The sequence below is a fragment of the Anser brachyrhynchus genome (genome assembly GCF_964034855.1).
Source record: "Anser brachyrhynchus genome assembly, chromosome: W".
NCBI classification, from domain to species: Eukaryota; Metazoa; Chordata; class Aves; order Anseriformes; family Anatidae; genus Anser; species Anser brachyrhynchus.
In genome coordinates, this window is record NC_137704.1 from 25,343,715 (window position 1) to 25,365,180 (window position 21,466).

Genomic DNA, 21,466 nt, shown 5'->3' on the forward strand with positions numbered 1-21,466 from the left:
CCCTCCTGCGGCCACCACACGACCCTAAAAGCCCAATTTTTCCCCCGTTTTCCCTTCAGAGAAGCCTCAGGACAGTCTATTCACACACGCTGCCCGGCTTCCCTGTGCAGGAGGCGGCCCTGACTGGGAGCTGGCGCGCATCCGGCCGCCGCTCCGGCGGATTTTCTAATTACAACTTGTCGTACCTGTAGTGTTGCTCCCGGAGGAACCTTAATCGCCCTCACCGTGGCTTTTTTTTTTTTTTTTTTTTTGCCTTCTCCTGCTTGAAACTCCTGAAAATGCTGTTTCACGCCAGCCAGTCTGGGGCGAGACGCCGAGCGCCGCAGTTGAAAGGAGAAGCGAAGCCAGGCAGTGCCAAGCATGGGCTTTGAATCCTTCTCGTCACACAGTTATGAAATATAAGCGGTTAAACTTTGATCCTGCGTATCAGGAAAGCTGATCTGAGCTTCCCTGGCTTTCCCCGAGCCTCTGCCTGCTGCTGCTGGAAGGGTACAAACGCACGGTGTAAGGCCCCAGCCCGATTCCTTCTCTTTTTCGGCTTAGAAAGTATTAATCCATGCAACATCCTCATATAAAGGAAGAGAAACCTGTAAATCTGCCTTCTGGGGATGCGACGGATGCTTCTCGTTCCCTCCCACCCCCAAAGCCAGCTAATCGCGTGCTGCATCTCGCCGTGCTTCGGAGAGCCCCGTTAATGCGGCGGCGGAAGGGACGGCTCGCGCGTGGACGGCCGTGGCAGCTCCTCCAGAAAAAAAAACAAACCCGAGAAGGTGGCAGAGCTCTGGTCTTGAACGGTACTTGAAGCTCTTTCAGGCCCAGCACAGTTGAGGAACCTGAAGGCTGAGGTTGGAGTGGAAATACACTTGAAAGCGAGGTAGAAACTAAGACTGGAGCAAACGTATTCCCTAAGGGAAGACGTCCTCGGTCTCAGTCGCGCAACAGGCAGCGTTCAGAAGATTTGTCCGGCTCCTACAGACGGGCTAAGTTCCTTATTCAGACGATGGAGCACGTAAATGAACAGCTCCGCGTACAGCAGCTGTTGGTGCAGATCCTTCTGCAGTAGGTGTCACTTGATCTATCCACAGCCTGGAAGCAACGCTGCAGAAGTAAAGCAGCAATTGCTCTCAAGGACGTCGTTGCAAAGGCAAAGGAGACCCGTGCACTCCTGCCTCTTGCAGTCTCTGAAAGTTTTTTTCGAGGGAAGCGAATCCTTTCCCTCTGCAGGGCCGGGCTGGCTACTTCTGAGGTCCACAGCTTGGAAATGTCAGCGGTGGTTATTTGTTCTTAGTCATTCTTAAAAGGCCTTCAGAGGAAAGCGTGTGCCTTTGGGCAGGGAAAAAGGGTTGAAGGGACAGCCGTACACCCGGAGAACAGGAAAATGTCAAGTTCGAATAAAGGGAAGGAGAAATAATACCGATGTTTAAGATAAGATCATTTCCCAGTGGTTGGTATATATTTCTTTAGGTAATGAACAAAGGCCGTGTCTTAGGTTTGGGCTGGATGTTTGCAGCCTTTCACTGACTTGAAAAAGAAGTCCGCCTTTGACTTATTCTGTAAATATTCTGATGTCTGAAATTTGTAGCCTACTCCAGGAGATTTTTTACAAATATTTTTCAAGGGAAGGAGAATTTGATCCTCACTCTGAAGTACGTCGGGTGCCTTCCCTTAAAGCAAAAACATTTCGTTCTTTCCCAGCATGAAGAAAAGTTCGGTGACTTAAAATCTCTCTTTCAGGTGGCATATCGACACAATTACGATGTCGATGGACATAACTTTCCTCGGAACGGGCTCAGCGTATCCCTCTCCGACAAGAGGGGCATCAGCGTTAGTGCTTCGCAGAGAAGGCGAGTGCTGGCTCTTTGACTGCGGGGAGGGAACTCAAACGCAAGTGATGAAAAGCCATCTAAAAGCAGGTTAGTGCTGTCGAAAGGGGAAAAGTTTCGTGAGATCTAAGCAAAATACTTTGCCTTCGTGCTCGCGTTACTTGAATACATAACCAAACAGGCGCATCTGCGTATGGGCGAGGGTTGCCGAACCTGCTGTGCAGTAGTCCTTGATCGCTCTACGCTGCAGAATTGTGTTTGAGAACCAAACTCTTCTGAACCAAGCTCTTCTGAATTAATTTCTTCGGCTTTGCAGTTTCAAACAGGGAGCAGAGACTGGCTTTAAACTGGCACAGCTCTGTATTTGTCTGAAGAGACAATACCTGCTGTGAAGCTGCCTGTCAAGAGGTATTAAAAAGATAAACAAATAGCTTTTGTTTTCCAGTAAAGTTGTGTGCATGCTCGGCAGCTTTATTTTGGCACATCAAGTAGGAACCAGACTTGCCCTTCCGTCGTCGTGCTTTGGTGATCTACGTCAGCAAGAGCAAATTTCTGACTCTCGCAAGCAGGTTTTAAATGGAATTACCAGTTTATAAACACAAAGGTAACCTCCTGCTCCCTCAAAATCTGAAGCTGCCAGGGGATTTAGTGTACAGGTGAATAGGCCGAAGTAGCGATCATTACTAAATCGTTCTTAAATCAAAACAAATACATTTGGTCTTTTCCATTGCTTAGTTTTAACAGATGATAAAAATGCTAAAACAGCTGCCGAGGCTTCCTGTCACGCAAAAAACTGTGTTTTTTTGGGTTCTCTGACATCTTCCTGCCCACAAACTGCAACACGGGAGATGCTGCACATTTTGGTGGTTGCCCACTTTGCAGAGAAGAGCACCCAGGAAAACATAAGCTGGCTACTCAAATAAGGGACAGCAGGGTAACTGGAATAATATATCTGGTTGTGGTGTCGTTTTTGTTTAAGTATGACTTCCCTGGAAGGAGAAAAGGCCACCAAAAGACTTGGGCGCCAAAGGACACCAACAAACTCAGCTGGGACGTGAAGCTGAGATCTTTACGTGCAACTTTTCAGCCGTTTGAAACAAACCAGGAGGGAACCGTGAGGGTTCTTGCTTTTTAAGGAACTTTGAAATCAAAACCGGATGCTTTTTATATTTTTATTTTTTTAAATTTAAGATCATTTCACGTGCTAAATTCCAAACTAGCAACGGCACAGAGTCCGCCTTATGTTTCATTCGTCCACAGTTTCCATGTAACGCATCGACCACTTTCCAGCACTTCTTTGCATCTGAGTATGGCAGATGCCACCAGTCAATTCTGTTCCGTGCTTTTGGCACCTTTTGTTTAGCAGCAATTAAAACGTTGATCGCAGCAGCCTTTTCTTGACAAAACACTTGCAAGCCAAAATAAGCTTTGTGTTGAAACTCATCACCGTGGTGGAAAAAAAAAATACTTTGTGGTTTAGGATTTAGGTCTTAAACACTGGTTTATTTTCACTTCCCCCCATCCTCTTTTTCCACCTCTTGCCGAAAAGAGATTTAATTCCCGTGTTCTTACATTTTTCGTTTATTTTGCTATCTTTTTTTCCCCTTCTGTTCTTATCGATAGGCAGAATAACCAAGATTTTCATAACTCATCTTCACGGAGACCATTTTTTTGGGCTTCCCGGCCTGCTGTGTACGCTTAGCCTCCAAAGTAGCCCTGACCCGAACAAACCAGCCGTCGATATTTACGGACCGATTGGACTGAGAAACTTCATCTGGAGGACCATGGAGCTCTCCCACTCCCAGCTTCTCTTTCCCTACGTTGTCCACGAGCTTGTCCCTACACGGGACCAGTGCCCTGCAGAAGAATTTAAAGAATTTTCTGATTTGGCCAGAGACGAGGCATCTCCCCAGGAAGCCCAGGGGAGAATTCTCCACCTGGATCCCGTGGAAAACTCTTACTTGCTGTTCGACAACGAGCAGCTGGTTGTGAAAGCATTTCGCCTGTTTCACCGCGTTCCTTCCTTCGGCTTCGTAGTGGAAGAGAAGCCCCGGACTGGTAAACTCAACGTACAGAAACTGAAAGACCTTGGTAACTTACTACGACTTATTTTACCTCTTTTTATTTTTTTTTAAACGCCTAAACGCATGCGTTCAAGCTTAGCGACTCCAGCTTTCAGCAAATTTAACACCGTGGGGTTCACAGGCAGCTGCAATCTTTTTCTGACAACCTTTCTAGGGTTTCTGTTAAATCAGGGCTGCTGCGTCGCTCTGTAATCGATTCCGATTCCGTCTTCTGTTTTCTAGTAAAGAGGTTTTAATACGTTTATGCCACCACAGCAGTCTGACTTGGTGTGTAACACCGATGCCCCTTAATATCGCAGCCTGTTCTCCTTCTAAGAGGAGTAAACAAGCTCAGAAGGGCTTAAAAAGCGTACTGTGGCTTTCTGAGGAAGGCATGGCAGCGCGTTTGCATGAATCTGTTGATTTTCATATGAGGAATGCAACTTTTCTTCAAAAGCACTTCCCGATAAGGTTACGCGCTCGTTAGTTGTACGAACTATATGAGTTGTCGGTTGCTGCTTATATTGAGGTCGTGTTTTTTCAGTAAGGCAGCTCTACACGTAGCGAATCTCATCTCGAGCGATATTTTCTTTCGACCTAACGCTCGCCGCGGTACTTACGGACTCTTTTGCCTCTCTTCGCCAGGAGTTCAGCCAGGTCCTTTGTACGGGAAACTGAAGAACGGAATGGCCGTCGTCCTAGAAAACGGGAGAACGATTTCTCCTTCAGATGTCTTAGAAGACCCTATTCCTGGCAGAAAAATCTGTATTTTGGGGGATTGTTCGGGGGTGGTTGGAGACGCAGCCGCGAGGCTTTGCCGCGAAGCAGATTTGCTGATTCACGAAGCCACGCTGGACGATACCCAAGAGGAGAAGGCCAGGGAGCATGGCCATAGCACTCCAAAAGTGGCATCTGATTTTGCCAAGCTGTGTAGAGTTAAGAAACTGGTCTTGACTCACTTCAGCCAGCGGTACAAACCAGCTGCGCAGGTAGGTGAGGGAGACACCGATGTCACTGAACTGAAGCGACAGGCAGAGGCGGTGTTAGGCGGTCAAGAAGTAGCGTTAGCCGAGGATTTTATGACAATAGAGATCCCGATGAAAAAGTGAAAACAGCGGTATTAGGGAATTCTGTAGGAAGACACAAAGTAGGAGGGCGCTGGTGGCACTTAAAAATAACGGTAGGGTTTCTCGCATCCAAATGAATTCACTTCTGTGGCACGCAGGGAATAGTTGCAAACGGGAGGGAGCACCAGGTATAGTTATCGTTGCTTTTGTAAAGCAAGAAGAAAGGATCCTCAAACGTCTGGAATTGGGAAGAAATGTGTAGGTGGCTGCTGCAGGCACCTCGCCTCTCCAGGGCAGGCGCGAGCCCGGGGGTTTTGCTTAGACTACAGGTTCCTAGAGGAAAGCACCGTCTTTAAACAACCCTCTGGAAGGTTCTGCGCCAGAATTCAAAGTATTTTCTCTGTTAGAAGCCTTTGAATAACAGCTGTTTCAAACTTCCATGCAGCATTTTGTAGCTATTTATCTGATTTCTATGCAGGAGGACTGTCGCTCTGAAACCAATAAAGCATTTCTAGCTCTGCCAAGTGCTTGTAACCGGTGGTGGTGTTCGAGTTGAAAGCCTCGCATAACACTCCCTTTACAAAATCCCTTTGCGTACGAGCTTTTCTCATAAATAAACACAGTTCGGGCTTCCTGTCAAAAGTGGATCGCTCCGAATTCATGTAAAGGTCTGAAGTTTGAGCTCCGTTTGCGCACCTCTTCCCCACGCCACTAAAGCTTTGAAGGTATGCTCTGGAAGTCTTTCGGCGGGTGAAAGCGGTCTTCCCTAAAGTGCTCCTCCAAGCGCGTTTTCAAACACGAATTCTCCTGATAAAAGCGTATTTCTAGTTGTAGAAATACACCTGTGGGAGGAATTTCACCTGTTTCTGCAATGACTTTATTCCTTCCAGTTAAGGGACGCGTAGACCAGCTTTAAATTTATGTCCTTTTCTTCCCCGCGTCAAAACAAACCAGAAGTTGGAGCTGCCCAAACCTTAGCTCAATTTTCTGGTCAAAAATTAAATTGGTGTATTTTGAAAAAGGGATAGTAAATATGTTTCCCTTGCTGTGGGTTCCTGAAAGCTGAAATACTTAGTAACTTTCTAATAAACATGTAAAAATTTGGCAGGTTTTGAGCTGGTGAGAGAAGGAAGTTGAAGTTTGCGTATAAATTTTCTGTACTCTTCACATTTTCTTCAATAAAGAGTGTACTTGGCTGTAGTTAAGCAACAATCCAAAGAAAAATAGGAGTGTGGTTTCCTAATATTTGGCTAAACTAATCGAATTAAATCAGGTGTTTTATCCCTATCCTTCTGTAACTCGGAACTGAATTACACCAGCATTAATGTTTTGTATCTGTGCTTAAATGCACAGAGGAAGCCTTCGATTTCTTTAACAAATACTTAGCGGGAAGAGTTGCGAGCTTGAGGGAGATGACTTCTGGAGCAGAAACCCATCGATCTCCGTGACTTCTCTCCTAAAAATGGTGTAAAGGAATCACAGAATTACAGAATCACAGAATCACCTAGGTTGGAAGAGACCTCCAAGGTCACCCAGTCCAACCTCTGACCTAACACTAACAAGTCCTCCGCTAAACCGTATCACTAAGCTCTACATCTAAACGTCTTTTGAAGACCTCCAGGGATGGCGACTCAACCACTTCCCCGGGCAGCCCGTTGCAATGCCTCACAACCCTTTCGGGAAAGAAGTTCTTCCTGATATCCACCCTAAAAGCCTGAAGACTACACGGTAGCACGTTCTCTCCACCCAGAAATTGTTTTGCTTTTGGAAGGCGGATAATACGCTGGGCGTTCGTAGCAGGTGCAGAGACCTAACATCACACTCTGCTCTTCGTAGCGAAGAGCAGAGCAGCCTCCGTCCGCTCCGCGATCCCAAAGCGGGAGAAGAGCGGCGGCGTAAGAACGGTTTCGTTTGGGGTTAGGAGAGCGAGGAGAAGAGCGTCCCTAAGTGAACCAGAAGGCCAGGTCCTCTGCAAACATTAGGTCAAGTATGAGGTCCTGGCACAGAGCTGAGGTGTGCTTTTTTATGGCCATTTCTTCTGCGTGGGCCATCGAAAAAAGGAAATGCAGCTTTAATCTGCGAGTTCCCTGGCCTATATTAAGGCCAAATTGGCTACACGGCTGTCATTTTTACAAACAGTTTCTTTTTTTTTGGACGTTGGTGAAAGAGGGTACGTTCCGTGCTGGGAATTCCTACGGGTTTTCTTTAATAGGTTTTAGCGTTGGTAATCAAGTTCGAGCCGTCTCTTTTTTAGCAGGCCCGCGTGGCTCCGCTTGCCACGGTCCGCCAAAAAATTCGGACCGAAAACTGTTTTCTCCACGCTTTTTATCTTCCCGTCGACCACTTGCTAATTACCACGGCACAAAAATCCCTTCGCGTTAAAACGTTATCTGCCCGAGAGTCTCCGGTGTGACAGCACGTAAGCGATGGGCTAATCCGCTCGGAAGCTCGTTAGTGCTCCAGACGGCGATTTGGGCCACCTCGGACGGCGAGAAATCCCCCGGGCTTGGCTTCCCCTTTTCGTTTTCGTCTTTAGACGCGTTCAAAGTTAAGAAACACTTCACCCTGGAGAGGAAAATTAAAAAAAAAAAGGGGGAAAAAAAATAAAAACCAACATGAGAACCTGTGCAGCTCGTTCTCGTTTTAATCCTAACAGGCACGTCGAGGTGCTGAATTTCTCCCAGGCGCGGGCGGATGTTGTGGCGATGACGATTTCGGAGCTTTAAATAGCTTATTTTTCCAAATTTCTTCCGCTTCCCTGGAAGGGTTCCCCTAAATTTGCTTCCCTTTTAAGCCGGTACCGGCAGAGGGACGCGATAAATGGCGAAACCTGCTTTTTTTTATATGTACGGGAAATATATATATATATGGGAAATAAAACGGGAGGTTTAGCAACAGCAGAGGCAGAACAAGTCGCAGGAATTCGATCGATTTTGGCGTTTGGGCCTTGAACGTGCCCCGTTAAACTGATCGCTCCAGCCCCGGCTTTGGGTATCGGGGGAAACGTTTGCATCGAAAGGGGTTTGTAGGGCCGGGCTTTGGGGTTTCGTGGCCGAGCTGGCAGCTCGCTCGCACCTGCTGCCAGGACTTTGTGGAAGCCTGCCCTGAATTTCCTTACACCCGCTTCCCTTTTTCGCCTGTCCCCTTCCAAACGAAACGTCGCCCCTAAAGACGGCTGCCCCGTGGAAAGACGCCCCAAAGGCGGCAGCACCGGCCCCAAAAGCCTCAGCCCCTGGTGCCAGGTGGCGTTTGGTGGGGTGCCTCTGTGGGGTTTTGCATTTATGGGGCTTGAATTTGAAGGGATTTGCATTTATGGGGCTTGAATTCGAAGGGCTTTGCATTTATGGGGCTTGAATGTGAAGGATTTTGCATTTATGGGGCTTGAATTTTGGGGGTTTTGCATTTATGGGGTTTTCACTTAGGGGGTTTGCGTTCGTAGAGCTGTGCGTTTCTTGGGGTTTCGTTCGTGGGGTTTTGCGTTTGTGGGGTTTACATTTATGGGGTTTATGTTTGTGGGACTGTGCGTTTCTTGGGGTTTCATTGGTGAGGTTTGGCGTTTTTGGGGTTTGGCATTCGTGGGGTTTGGTAGTTGTGGGGCTTTGTAGTTGTGGGGCTTTGTAGTTGTAGGGTTTTGTAGTTGTAGGGTTTTGCAGTTGTGGGGTTTTGCACTTGTGGGGTTTGGTAGTTGTGGGGCTTTGTACTTGTGGGGTTTTGCACTTGTGGGGTTTGGTAGTTGTGGGGCTTTGTAGTTGTAAGGTTTTGTAGTTGTGGGGTTTTGTAGTTGTGGGGTTTTGTAGTTGTGGGGTTTTGTAGTTGTGGGGTTCTGCACTTGTGGGGTTTTGTAGTTGTAGGGTTTTGTAGTTGTAGGGTTTTGTAGTTGTGGGGTTTTGTAGTTGTAGGGTTTTGTAGTTGTAGGGTTTTGTAGTTTTGGGGCTTTGTAGTTGTGGGGCTTTGTACTTGTGGGGTTCTGCACTTGTGGGGTTTTGTAGTTGTAGGGTTTTGTACTTGTGGGGTTTTGTAGTTGTAGGGTTTTGTAGTTGTGGGGTTTTGTAGTTGTGGGGTTTTGTAGTTGTGGGGTTTTGTAGTCGTAGGGTTTTGTAGTTGTGGGGCTTTGTAGTTGTGGGGTTTTGTAGTTGTTGGGTTTTGTAGTTGTGGGGTTCTGCACTTGTGGGGTTTTGTAGTTGTGGGGTTTTGTAGTTTTGGGGTTTTGTAGTTGTGGGGTTTTGTAGTTGTAGGGTTTTGTAGTTGTGGGGTTCTGCACTTGTGGGGTTTTGTAGTTGTGGGGTTCTGCACTTGTGGGGTTTTGTAGTTGTGGGGTTCTGCACTTGTGGGGTTTGGCACTTGTGGGGCTTTGCACTTGTGGGGTTTGGCACTTGCGGGGCTTCCATCCGCAGGCTTTGCCCTTAGAGGGCTTACCCTCGCAGGGCCGCGCGCCCGTCGGGGTTCCGCTTGCGGAATCGCCTCAGCGGGTGGCCCCGTGCGGAGCCGCCCCGCGGGCCCGCCCTTTCCCAACCCCTCGCGGCGCGGCGGTTGCCCGGATGTGGCGCATGCGCGGCGGCGGCCCGGACGTGTCGGCGGCGGAGCGCGAGCGGCCGGAGCGCGGCCCCCCCGCCCCCCGCCGCCATCACCGGCGGCCGCCGCCGCAGCCCCGGGGCCGTGACGGGGCGGCCGGGCCCGGCCCTGCCCTGCCCTCCGCAGCCGCTCAGCGCCGCCGCCGCCGCAAGCCGGGGCGGGGAGGGCGGGCCGGGGCGGGGGGGCGGCTGAGGAGGAGGAGGAGGAAAGAGGAGGAGGAGGAGGAGGAGGAAGGAGGACGAGGCCCGGCCCTGCTCTCCGCGCCGCTCCGCCGCACCGGGGCCGGCCCCGTCAGCGCGGCCGCGCCCGGAGAGCGGCCCCAGGTAACATCCGCGCCCGGCAGCACGCTGAGCCCCGCCGGGACCCCCCCCCCCCCCCACACACTTCAGGCCCGGGGGGCTGCCCCCCCCCCCAGGGCTCCCCTCAGAGGCGCCGCTGTCACCCCCCCCCCGCCCCCTGTGGCGGCCCGGGGCTGTCCCAGGGCCCCTCAGGGCTCCGGGACCTCCTCCGCTAGGCCTGGTCCCCGCCGTTCCCCGAGCTCCTGGCCGTGGTTTCCGTGCCCAGCTCTTCCCGGCCCTCCTCTGCCCGCGAAGGAGCTCCTGGGATTTTGCTCGTTGCATAAGCACGCTCCTTCGATCCGCCGCCGACGGAAAGTTTGCTTTCCCCGGAGCCGGGAGCCCGCAGAGAAGCGGTCAGCTAACTCTCCTCCAGCTGCTCGGGAGCCTCCTTAGCAAAGGAGCCTCCGAAGGCTCCTCGCACAATAGGCGGTCGAGTTGGGAGCGAGGAGAACAAAGGTTCGCCGGGCAGCCCCTTAGGGTCCGCCGGGAACATCGGGACGCTGTTTTCCCCACGTCGCTATCCTCCCAAAAAAACCCCACTACTTTGGCTCAGGGCTGGGATTCGCCACGCTTCCTTTACCCGGAGTTGCTTCTTGATTTTTTTTATTTTTTATTTTTTTCCCCCGAAGCTCGAACGCGGAGAACGTTATCCCCGCGCCGATTGCGACGAGGAGCAGATGTTATCTCGCGCACCTAGCGCCGGGGTATCGAAACGTTGGCTGCGAGCGAGGGATCGGTGCTCCTGCCTGAGCGAGGCTCCGCTCTCGTTGCTGGCTTCAGCCGCAATTGTTTCCTCTGTTTGTGAGGTTCGGGCAAATTGCTGTTTGCCCTCGCCGAGGGAAGCCTCCTGCGGGGAGATGGGGCTTGTAGGATGCTCCGAGGAAGAGCCCAGCCCAGGTCCTGTGGCGAGGGGCCCTGCCACCTGCAGCTCGCTGCGCGCGGGCTCTTTCCCTTTTCCCCTTCGCCCCTTCCTCGCCCGCCGGTGCTGGGATAGGCAGGGGGACGGGCACCGAGTCCGCGCTGGGGTGGCTCGGACAGAGCAGCTGAAAAGGGGTTCGCTGCCCTTCCTCGTCTCGTGCTGTAACGTTCAGTGGTCTTCCTTCTCTGACCGTACAGAAGCCTGTATTGAAAAGAGGAGTTTTTTTTGAGCTGGGTGCTTTCTCAAAAACAAACAAACAAACAAAAAAACAACAGACAAAGGGAGGGAAGGGGAAGCCAAGAGGCGAAGTGCACCTTTGTAGGATTTAAAATCCGTGCACGCGCAGCTGTACCGGCAGAGTGGTGCCGCCTTCTCCATCCTGTCCTGCCCCCCCCCTCCTCCCCCCCCCCCCACGCGCTCAGATCGGAAGGCGAGATAAGGATTTTGTTTTTTTTTTTTTTTCTAACCGTGCACTTGCTTTAAGATGGACTAGTCGCCCCTCGGAGCTGTCGTAAAACTCTTTCTCGGTATTCCGACGAGCGCCAGCCCTCGCCGCGCAGCGCAGAGTTAGCGTAGCGCCTTTTCCGTGCTCTTCTCTCCCTCCTCAATGCGAATTGTTCTCACGTCTGCAAACGTTTCGGTCCCGCTCGCCCCCGTGGGCGAGTAGATAACAGTCTGCTGGAAAGTCTCCGCAGGCGAATCGCTGCTTCGTATCTTCATCGAATCGCGGGCTGCCTTTTGTTTCATCAGTTTACGGATTTCCTTTTTTTTTTCTTTATCGTCTGTATCACCGCTGCGTTATTGGAAGAGCAAAACTCCGGAGCCGCGTTTCGGCGGTTCGGAGCACTCCGCTGCACGCGCTGCTTTTCCGCCGCCTTTGTGTCGGGCTAATTTTGGAGGCAACTGAGCTTATGCAAGAGCCTCGCTAGGCTTTTATTCGCGTGAAACGTTTCTAGCAAGGTGGCAATTCGGCTGCTATTCTGACGAGCCCGTTCGCTCGCGTTGTGTTAGCGCTGCCTGGGATCAAAACGCTCCAAATCCCTGACGGGGATGGCTGAGAGCGGGGCTCGTGCTCCCACGAGCAGCTTCAAGCAAACAACGCTTATTATTATTTTTTTTCCCTTGGGTATCTTCTCCAAAAAAACAAAATCCTTTAGATTTACGACTTGGAAATGAAGTTTGATCGTTAGGATTTTATTTTTTTTGGCATTTATTTCCCGTCCCCTGCTATTTGGGATGTTTGGCGCCCTTCTCCTGAGCATCTCTGGGCTTTCACCGCCGTATCGGGAGCTTCTTGCCTGCGAGGCTGCTTCCCTTTGGCATCGAAAGCTTCCCAAAAGTCCAGCGTTACCCTTCCACCTACACAGAAACGGTTCTTCCAGTTGCGTCGAGGACGCCCCGTGCGTGTATTTACATAAGCACACATAAATATAATGCTTTGCTTTTTAAAAATACACCACTTAACGTTTCCTTTTAAAACCTAAAATGTCAAAAACTGCGATTCGGTCGCTCCTGACGACACCGCTCCTCGGCGCGCCACGTCCAGCCACCAGCCTTAAGGCTCTCCGCTTCTCTCTCGGCTGGAAAAGAAGCGGTTTGCCGTGGAAAACGAGGGATAAAACACGCTGAGAAAGTGACCTGGAGCGGGGGGGGGGTTAGTTTTTGGCCTTCCGCCCCTACCTTAAAGTAATTATCCGGTGGCATTTGGACCGGCGCATTTTTAGAGCCGGCTTCCTCGGTGAATTCGAGCCCTGCGCAGCTGCGCCTGGCTCCGACCCTACTGGAAACGAGGCGGGTAGTGTGTCACGGCCCCGGCGGGGCCGGGATTAACCGCTTTGCCCGAGCTCTGTCGGCTTGCAGCCCGCTGGATCGTGTTCCTCCGCGCTGCCTTCCCCTCGCATCGCCGGCCGCCGGTCGTCTCCGTTAAGCGTGCGGCGTCCCGCCCGGGCTTTGGGTTGGTTTTCTCCCCAAACCGCGAAGTTTGGCTTCTGCCGGAGGTGGGTAGCGTGCCGAGAAGCGAACGAGCTCTAATAAAGACGCAGGGTGGGCGGGAGGGTTCGGGTATTTGCTCAGCTCTGCGCCACTCTCCAAGGGGAGAGCCCGAGTTAATTTTTTCGTAGCGGTCCGCTGAGAGAGGAGCGTGTTTGCTGCGGGTCATCGGGGGTGTTTTTAGCTACCTGGTGATCCTAGCTGCTTTTTTTTCCAGACTCGCCTCCTCTCTCGAGGTTCCCATTCGCGTTACAGGGCATAGAGTGCCTTTTAATATTTGTTTTTTGGTTTTTTTTTTCAAGTTAAATGACTTTCCTTAAGGTACTTTGAAGCACTTGGTGCCTTTTCCTCCCGTGCTCCGCTCAGGTCCTGTTACAGACGCGCGCGGGATCCTCGGAGGCTGCGTGAGGAGGAGCTGAGCTTTGCTCCGGCGCTGTCTCCCGCTGCTTTTTTCTTCACGGTCCCGTCTCTCCTCGCCGCCCCTTGTCCCAAAAGTGGAATCCCGAGCGGGATGCGAGTGAGGCTCACATCCAGCGGGCCCAAAATCACTCAAAACACGATGTTCTGCTGGACGTGAGCCTTGTCTGCGAAGGCTGTCGGCTGAAAACACGCGGCGGTGAGGTGGCGTCTCGCTTTTATTTGCACGCACGCAAAGGTAACGCAGTCAGAAGGCGTCAGGGCACCTCCTGAACGTGTCACTCGATCGAAGGTAGGCTCCTCGAGCCGTTTCGGGGAGCGTTTCGGTTTGCGGAGCGGGGCTTCTCTGCAAAAACGCTCTTAAATGCTTCAGGTGCTTCCCGAGAAACGTCGCGGCGTTTATCGATGCGCCGCTAGCCGCTCTCTCACCCGCTTTCCGGGGCTCCAAAGCCCGAGATGAAACGCGGCGTGGGGAGGGATTCGAAGGGAAGCCTCCCGAATCACCCCGCAGTTGCAGCGTCGCAAATCCCCGACAAGTGGCCCGGCTTTGTAAAACTGCGGAGCGCTCACAAGCTCCTGTCGAGTGCGGTGGCAGCTGGGAGGGGGGTGACTCAATGTTTCTGAAGATCGTGCCGCTTGAACGAGGATTTCTTTGCTGGAGTTGCTTCCTCCGAAAGCCGGCGAGCGAAATTCTCATCCCGTAGTTCGAGGGGCGCGCGGAGCCGCGTGCCCGGTGCTGAGCGTTACATTTAAGGCTCTTTGGGCTTCATCTGGTCGCTCATTTCGGATTATTTACGCGTGTCTAATCCGGGATGCCGCCTTACGGTGAAGGAGAACGATGTCCCGGCGAGCTTTTCCAGCTTCACGCGAGCGCGGGTTGCCATGGAGAACGACTGGCAGGTTCAGCGTGACTTTTAAAAGAGGCTTACCGAGTCGAAGCGCTGAAAAAAAACAAAAAAACAAAAAACTAGCACCGAGGGAGAAGCTTGAACGGCGAGGTGAGGCAATCCTGCTCAAACTTCTAGGGATTTGTCCTCCCGCGGGAGAAATCGGGCCCCGGAGCATCTTCGCTTAACTTTTGCGAAGAAGGCGGCGGCGTTCGTTTGAGAAAGGTGTGGGTTTTTTTATTAAGGAAAGTTTAAATTCAGCGACGTTGACGGTTTGTATTTGCTGCCGGCGTCCTACAAAGGTCAGACCACGTAGCTGGTAGGGTTGTGGCGGTGGGGTGAGTGCCTCCAGGCAGAGCTGGCTCGAAAGCGGCTTTCGGAAAACGTTAGGCTCCTTTTTTTTTTTTCCCTTGGAAACGCTCAGCACCCGTGTTTCTGGGTAAAGCCCGATAAAATGCGCTGACCGGTTTGTTCGGGATTGCCAAAATCAGGCCAGCTCTTCCAATTCTGCGAAATGACTTGAGAAAGAGGAGGGCTGCTGTGAGAAGAATGACACGGTGACCAGAAACGACTGCGAATGTTTCTTTCTAAACGAGTTTGAAGGCTAAACGCGTAAGGGGGAACTTACTCCTTGTTGTACATTTAGTGCAGGCAGCTCTGTTTGACGGAGACCGTTTGGAAATAGGATTCTCAGTGGCTTCACTCGCTTTATCTTGATCCAGAAGGAGCTGGAAGCAACCGAGGGAAGAGATCCTGGAATTCTCGACTAAAAAGATAGGAGCGGTGTTGATTAACGGGGAGTTGAGCTGATGGCCAGTTTTTGCCTTTTCCCATTAGCAGGAGTCTGAAGTCGGCACCTTGCTGACTCAAGCTGACGATGAAATAAGGGTGACAGATGATTCTGGTTTGCATTGGCGCTTCCTGGCTATCCCAAATTTTGTTGAAATCAGCGCCCCCCCGATTCCCAGGCGGTATTTTTTCCTTTGTTGCATCCCGCCGGTGCAAAACGTAGGAGATCGATGCCCCTGGCCTCCTTTTCCTGACGCAGCGACTGTTCATCTAATAACCCCTGCCTTTCTAGATGTACATCCTCCGTGTACATGGATATAAACTTTTAACTGCTGTTACTAGGGGAAAAACCAAAAACCTCATTTCTAAACCTGTGCAAGCAGTGTCTTAAGCATGTTTTAGCTATCATGGGACAAGCAATACAGATTTTTTTTTTTTTTGATGTGCTTTTAATATCCTGCACTTAGCTTGCAAATAAAAGAAGCAAAAAGCCACAGACTTCCTTAGAAACATGATCTGCAATTTGTTAAAGAAACAATTCTAATGTAGATATTTTTTCCTCCTAGGTTTTACCAAGAGACAGTACATCTAACACTTAACTTGGATCATCTCTTGTTCATCAGCTTGAAAGTCATAACAGCCCCCAAAACTGACATTTGATCTGAAAGAGAAAGCTGTGACAAATGGACAATATGTCTATTACTAACACGCCAACAAGTAATGATGCTTGTCTGAGCATTGTTCACAGCTTGATGTGCCATCGCCAAGGTGGAGAGAGTGAAACTTTTGCCAAACGCGCAATTGAAAGTTTAGTTAAAAAGCTAAAGGAGAAAAAAGATGAATTGGATTCTTTGATTACAGCTATAACCACAAATGGAGCTCATCCTAGCAAGTGCGTTACAATACAGAGAACGCTGGATGGGAGGCTTCAGGTTAGTACAAGTGAAAAATCAGATGTTTTCCTCCTAGCGAAGCTGGAGCAAAAGTGAGTGACGCAGGATCCTAGCGTGTTGAGGAAGAGTAGCTCTTCTGTCGCGTTCCCCCTCCGCCCCTCGCCCCCGTTTGTAGGCGTGTTTTTGCGGCTGGAGCTCTGGACTGCTGCAGTAGTTGATTTTTTTTTTTTTCTTCCTTCCCAAAAGGAGCAGAAGGTGGTGGAGCAGCCGTTCTAAACGAGTGTGTGTGTGTGTGTGTGGCAGTAAAAAAACAAAAAACCAAAAAAGCAGGGTCACGTAAACAAATTCGGCTGTTTATCCCGGTATTTTCACTACAAGCTTCTGTTCACTCTGTGTTGGTCAGCAGTGGGAAGAAAGACCTGTGATCCCTTGCTAAGGTACTCCGAGGAGTCTGCGCTGAGGGTGTACGTTAGCCTTACGTCGTCAGGACTCAGTACCTGCATAGCTTGGGTCGCGATTGACTCGTTCCAGGACAGATGTTCATGTTTGCTGGCTAGCTTTCTGTCTACCCTCGAAGCGTTATTTTTTTTTCATTTTTTTTTTTTTATTTATTTTTTGTCAGTATGTAACGGATTGGCGTTCTTCTCCTTGGAAATTCCTTCCAGTGGTAGGTTAGCGCCTCGTTCCTCTTCTTCTGGGGCAAAGCTCCTTCATCATCCGTGGTGGGGAAGGTGAACATACACACGACATTAAGCACAAATTCTGCTTCTGCCATTTTGGACGCAGTCTGTTTTTTTTTCTTCTTTTTTTTTTTTTTCCTTAAGAATCACGGTGTTGACTTAACCGTAGCAGAACCCTACCAGATACGTATTTCTGTTGAGCACAGAACTCGAGTAAAACTGTACCACCTTTTTTTTTTTTCCGCCCCCCCCCCATATTTTGATAACGGAGACAGGTTGTGTTGTTGGTTGCCCTCTTCCAGCTTCGCTCCTCGCTAAGTAAAGGGCAGTGCCGTGCTACTTTCCCAATCAACTTTTGTGTCTAACTTTTTAGGTGGCTGGTCGCAAGGGATTCCCTCATGTGATTTACGCTCGTCTTTGGAGGTGGCCTGATCTTCATAAAAATGAACTCAAGCATGTTAAATATTGTCAGTATGCTTTTGACTTAAAATGTGACAGTGTCTGTGTAAATCCTTACCATTATGAGCGTGTAGTATCGCCTGGCATCGGTGAGTAGACTTTTGACTTCGGAACGGAACAGTGGTGGGAATGAAATGTCAAATGTTTTCCCTTTGAATGTAGAAAATGAAGACCTCGTTAGAGAGTGAACTTCTAATGATCTGATTATAAATTGTTCTCGTATGTTCTTGCACATCTTAATGGAATTATTCTTTTACCTCTCTTTCAAATTTTAAAGAACGGTTTGTGGCTTTTGTTCGAGCCTTCGTTTGCTTCACACACAGTTAATGTGTATTCTAGAAATAATTTAGCACGGGGAGTTGTGTCATGGTGGAGGGGAACAGTATCTAACATAGCATATAGTCTATAACAGCAATTTGTAAAGGCTTATAAAATTAATGTTCAAACACTGTTAAAAGTTATAATTTTCCACACACACCTCTTTTTTTTTTCTTTTTTTTTTAAAGATCTCTCAGGACTGACACTACAGAGTTCTGGTAAGTAGTTCTGTTTACTGTCGCTTTTCTATGGGGAATAAATTTTTTAAAATCCTCTCCTGTACGTACACAATTTATTTCTATGTATAGATGGAGGATAAAGAGCAGACGAATGCCTTTGCCTCTCCAGTTTTGGAAAACAAACTACGTGGTGTATGAGAGACAAGCGTATCGATAAATTTAACTAGAAGCCTCAGCTCAGTTTGCAGTTGTTTTCTCTTCCCATTGCCTGCAACTCATAAACCCCAACAAAATGAAAAAAGTACACCTGTATAATTAACTAATTAGCTGCGTTGGGTATAATAGATGCTTATTTAATACGTAGTTTAACAAGTGAATGGCAAGATCTGCAGACAATACACATTCTAATTAATATGCAGTGGAATGAAGGAGATGATACTGTTACCTCCCTGAAAATTGAGAGAAATTGGACATTAAATGTCCGGTGGATCTTACTCAGAAGTCAGATCGTGCAGCTGATAACTGCTGTATTTCAAAACAGGTTTTTTTTTCTTCCAGAAGAAGCTCAAAAGATAAGAAAGTTTGAGTAATCCCATATTTTTAGCGCATTATTAGAAGTGTTTAAGCAAAAATGACTTAAAGCTTTTGAAGTTAAGTTTGATTTATTTGACTTAGTGCTCATCTCTGCTAATTTGTGTTGTTAGCAGTGTCTTCTGGAAAACAATTCAGTATCAAAGCTTACTGGCCAGCAGTTAAATACGTAACCTGTTTCCTTGTCACGCTGCTGTTTTTGGAGCAGGAAACAGAAAAATGACCGTCAAGATTTTAATATATGTAAGGTTGCTTTAAAAACGAACATGGAAATTAACGTAGCGTAAGCGTTTTACTTGGACGTGCTCAAAAGGATATATAGAAATAAGTTCTGCCAGCAACGGTAGTAACTTCTTTACGCTGTGTATCGTTTCTAGTCAATTTTGATGGGAGTTTAAATGAAATAAGTGGTTTGCTTTGCCATCCGGTGCTTATTTGTAATTTAAAAGGTGTTTCTCTTGGTGCCTGAGAATTGTTTATATAGGTTAAGTTCTCCCCCCGGTGGTTTCGTTAGCATTGTTACTGCTTGAAAGTAGTAGCGCAACTTACGGCTAAATCTTGAAAATTAAGTTTGCTCCGCGTGTTTAAATGTTCGTTTCTTCGCAGCTCCATCAAGCATGTTGGTGAAAGACGAATACGTTCACGATTACGAGGCGCAGCCATCGTTGTCTTCTGCTGAAGGACATTCGGTCCAAACCATCCAGCACCCGCCGAGTAACAGGGCATCTACGGAGCCTTACAGCACCCCGGCCATGTTAGCTCCTACCGAGGCTAGCACTACCAGCACCACTAACTTTCCCAACATTCCTGTGGCTTCAACAAGTAAGACCATCGAGCTTATATGCAATACTAAACCCGTCAAAACGCGAAAGCTCAGAGATAACCACCGGTTTTGCCAAAGCAGATCTTGCTTTGGAACTACGCTGCTGCCAAACCGCATCGCTAAAGCGTGTGGCGGTATGATCTGTGCAGTCTTGTAAGCGTTTAAAATAAGGTCTTAACTTGCAGAGTAGTTTGAATAAGTTTGCCTGCTAACCCTGTCTTTTTTCGACGGACACTACCTGAATGTTGGGAGACTGTTTCGGATGCTCCAAAGGTTCAGTGATGCCATGTTAAGGTGTTGACCCCTGACAAAGTATGGCTGTTAGGGGAATAAATGCTGCAGGAATGGAAGAACCTTAATGTTTTATTACGACAGCAAGTGGGACAGCAGACTTATTAGTGGGCGGCAGCATAGAGACGTTTCCAGACAATTCTTTAGTGTTCTGCTAAAACTGTTTTCCAGTTTTAACGTGACTTTTTAAAAATGGTCCAGCGTACTGCCAGAGTTGCAGCCCTGATTAATACATTTGTGAGTCCAGCGGGGTGCTGCGGTGAAGTTTTTCCTGCTGGTCCGTATTTGGTACAAGTGGAAGGATCTGGTTTACCAACATCCAAGCTCATTCCTCGGTTTAGGAGTCCCTGTTAGATACACAACGTCCTGCGGCCCTAATGTAGGGGAGCCGTGAAGTGGGAGGGGGGTTTCACGTGCTCTTCATCACTCTAATATCGAGACTGCGTGAATGTAATGGATTTCATCTTATCAAATTTTAGGGTGACATGGTGTTTCAATTACGTTCTTTAATTTTAGGCGAGGACTTCTTTGTTTAAACCTAAAAATGGTTTGAGGTTCGATGTCTGTAGTTGTCTCCAGTAGGAAAAAAAAGAAAAAGGATAGGTGATTTAATTGTATTACGCTCAATAACTTTTTCTCATCATTGCTGTAATTGTTGGTACCAAGTGGACAGGAAAAAACAAAGCATTATTTTAGGTTTTAGTACAAGTTTTCAATGTGTTCAACTCCGCTAGCCAGACCAGTTGGAGAGTGCAAGTGTACTTGTGAAAGTGCTGATCAGTTGAGTGTTAATGGCTGAGCTGAAGCCTCACTGAATCCTGTTCACCTGTTCTGAAATATCTGTAGTTTTACTTTAAAGATTAGAAAATCCTTGGACTATTTATTTGGGATTAAAAACGAACAAACAAACAAAAAAAACAAAATGAAAACCAAACAAGTTTCTGAGGAAGGAGTCCAGTGATGTATGCAGCACTATTTTTAAAAATACTGTTCAATATGTTTCGGAGGAAGGTAGATTTAAGTGTCCTCCCTTCGGGTGTCCCAGAGTCAAAATGAGCTGGTGCAAAGCATCTTGCTTCCAGTTTCCTAAGACGCTCTGGTGGGTGGAAAAAAAAAAAGTTCTGAAACCAAACTCCTAGGAAGTGTGTATTGCAGTGCCCTTAGTTGGGTGTATTTTCCTGCCCAGTAGTGCTGAGCTCTTCTTAATTCAAATTTTGGAACGTTCATGAATAGGTAGTGTGTTCTTTTACCAGGTCAACCTACCAGTATATTGACAGGTAGCCATAGTGATGGACTCTTACAGATTGCTTCAGGGCCTCAGCCAGGAACTCAGCAGAATGGGTTTACAGCTCAGCCAGCTACTTACCATCACAGTGAGTATACACATACGTGCGCTCTTCTTAGCTTTCTAAAACCGGTTTCCAAATGCTCAGGAGAAATAGAGGATTTAGAAATGAGATGCAGGAAAAACTCCCTTAAAACCCAACCGCTCCTTCTCCTTTTTTTTTTTTCTTTCCTTTTTTCTTTTCTCTAGATAGTACTACAACTTGGACTGGAAGTCGAACGGCAGCCTACACACCTACCATACCTCACCACCAGAATGGCCATCTTCAGCATCACCCACCTATGCATCCTGGACATTACTGTAAGCGTTACAGCTTTTCAAATCATGTATTTTGTTTTCAGTTTGGTTTAATGGTGGGAGGGTCACCTGTGATTGCTTTTTACCCCTGTGTCTTATTTTTTATAGAACTACTGTTACTTTATTTAATATATTCTGACAGTTAAATGTAAGAACTCCTTGTACTTTCCTCATTTAAAGCAGCAGAGATTAAAAATTCACACAGCTCTAGTGCTCCCACCTGTACTTTTGATGTCTTCCTGTATCTAACAAAAAGCATTTCCTTTCCAAAACCTCCTTTTATAAAGCTTTGCAGTCTTGGAGTAAGACTGTTTTTTGTGGAAAAACAGTTGTCCAGAAGTTGATTCAGAATGTGTTGCTTGGATCTGTTTTTCCTTCAAAATATGGACATTTCTGGCTGGATATGTTTTATATATATATATATATATAAGTATATATATAATATATATAAGTATATATATAATATATATATATATATCCTAATATAGTGCTTAACCAGTCCATCCGTTTGCAGCAGTGTTGTTAGGAGAGGGGAGAAAATAATCTGACTTCATGTTGAATTTCCAGCTTGTCTTGATCAGAAAAAAATTGTTTTAGGTCCAGTTATTAAATTTCGTTATTTTGCTCTGCTAGGATCCCACCCCATTTCTCTCCTTACTTGTCAGAAATACCAAGATTTAAAAACTTGACTGGTGCTGTAGAGACTCTATAAATGTTTTTTGTGTG

General features: G+C 48.1%; 4 protein-coding genes across 9 annotated transcripts in view; 3 read left to right on the forward strand and 1 right to left on the reverse strand.

Annotated features, from left to right (window-relative positions):
• ME2 (malic enzyme 2) overlaps positions 1-761 on the forward strand; it is a 25,807-nt gene extending 25,046 nt beyond the window's left edge. The window contains exon 17 of one of the 2 annotated variants that reach the window (XR_013942806.1): positions 296-761. The gene's annotated coding sequence lies outside the window, so the exon portion shown is untranslated. The remainder of the gene's footprint in view (positions 1-295) is intronic. The other variant, XR_013942807.1, reaches the window with a different exon arrangement.
• The window catches only part of LOC308184687 (uncharacterized protein), a 13,684-nt gene extending 4,218 nt beyond the window's left edge, over positions 1-9,466 (reverse strand). The window contains exon 1 of the mRNA XM_080572006.1: positions 186-9,466. Coding sequence (XP_080428132.1) covers positions 8,295-9,341 — 1,047 coding nt within the window. The 5' untranslated portion in view covers positions 9,342-9,466 and the 3' untranslated portion in view covers positions 186-8,294. The remainder of the gene's footprint in view (positions 1-185) is intronic.
• Positions 926-5,477, forward strand: ELAC1 (elaC ribonuclease Z 1). The gene is made up of 4 exons (XM_080572005.1): positions 926-1,059; positions 1,735-1,913; positions 3,447-3,914; positions 4,532-5,477. The coding sequence occupies exons 1-4, from the start codon at positions 1,001-1,003 to the stop codon at positions 4,993-4,995; spliced, it is 1,170 nt and encodes a 389-aa protein (XP_080428131.1). The 5' UTR covers positions 926-1,000; the 3' UTR covers positions 4,996-5,477.
• The window catches only part of SMAD4 (SMAD family member 4), a 35,165-nt gene continuing 15,502 nt past the window's right edge, over positions 1,804-21,466 (forward strand). Inside the window, exons 1-7 of one of the 5 annotated variants that reach the window (XM_080571985.1) lie at positions 1,804-1,913; positions 15,431-15,796; positions 16,811-16,985; positions 17,403-17,432; positions 18,591-18,806; positions 20,352-20,471; positions 20,633-20,743. In XM_080571985.1, coding sequence (XP_080428111.1) covers positions 15,548-15,796; positions 16,811-16,985; positions 17,403-17,432; positions 18,591-18,806; positions 20,352-20,471; positions 20,633-20,743 — 901 coding nt within the window. In that variant the 5' untranslated portion in view covers positions 1,804-1,913; positions 15,431-15,547. Of the gene's footprint in view, positions 1,914-9,476; positions 9,849-15,430; positions 15,797-16,810; positions 16,986-17,402; positions 17,433-18,590; positions 18,807-20,351; positions 20,472-20,632; positions 20,744-21,466 lie in introns of those variants that run through there. The other 4 variants (XM_080571984.1, XM_080571983.1, XM_080571987.1 and 1 more) reach the window with 4 other exon arrangements.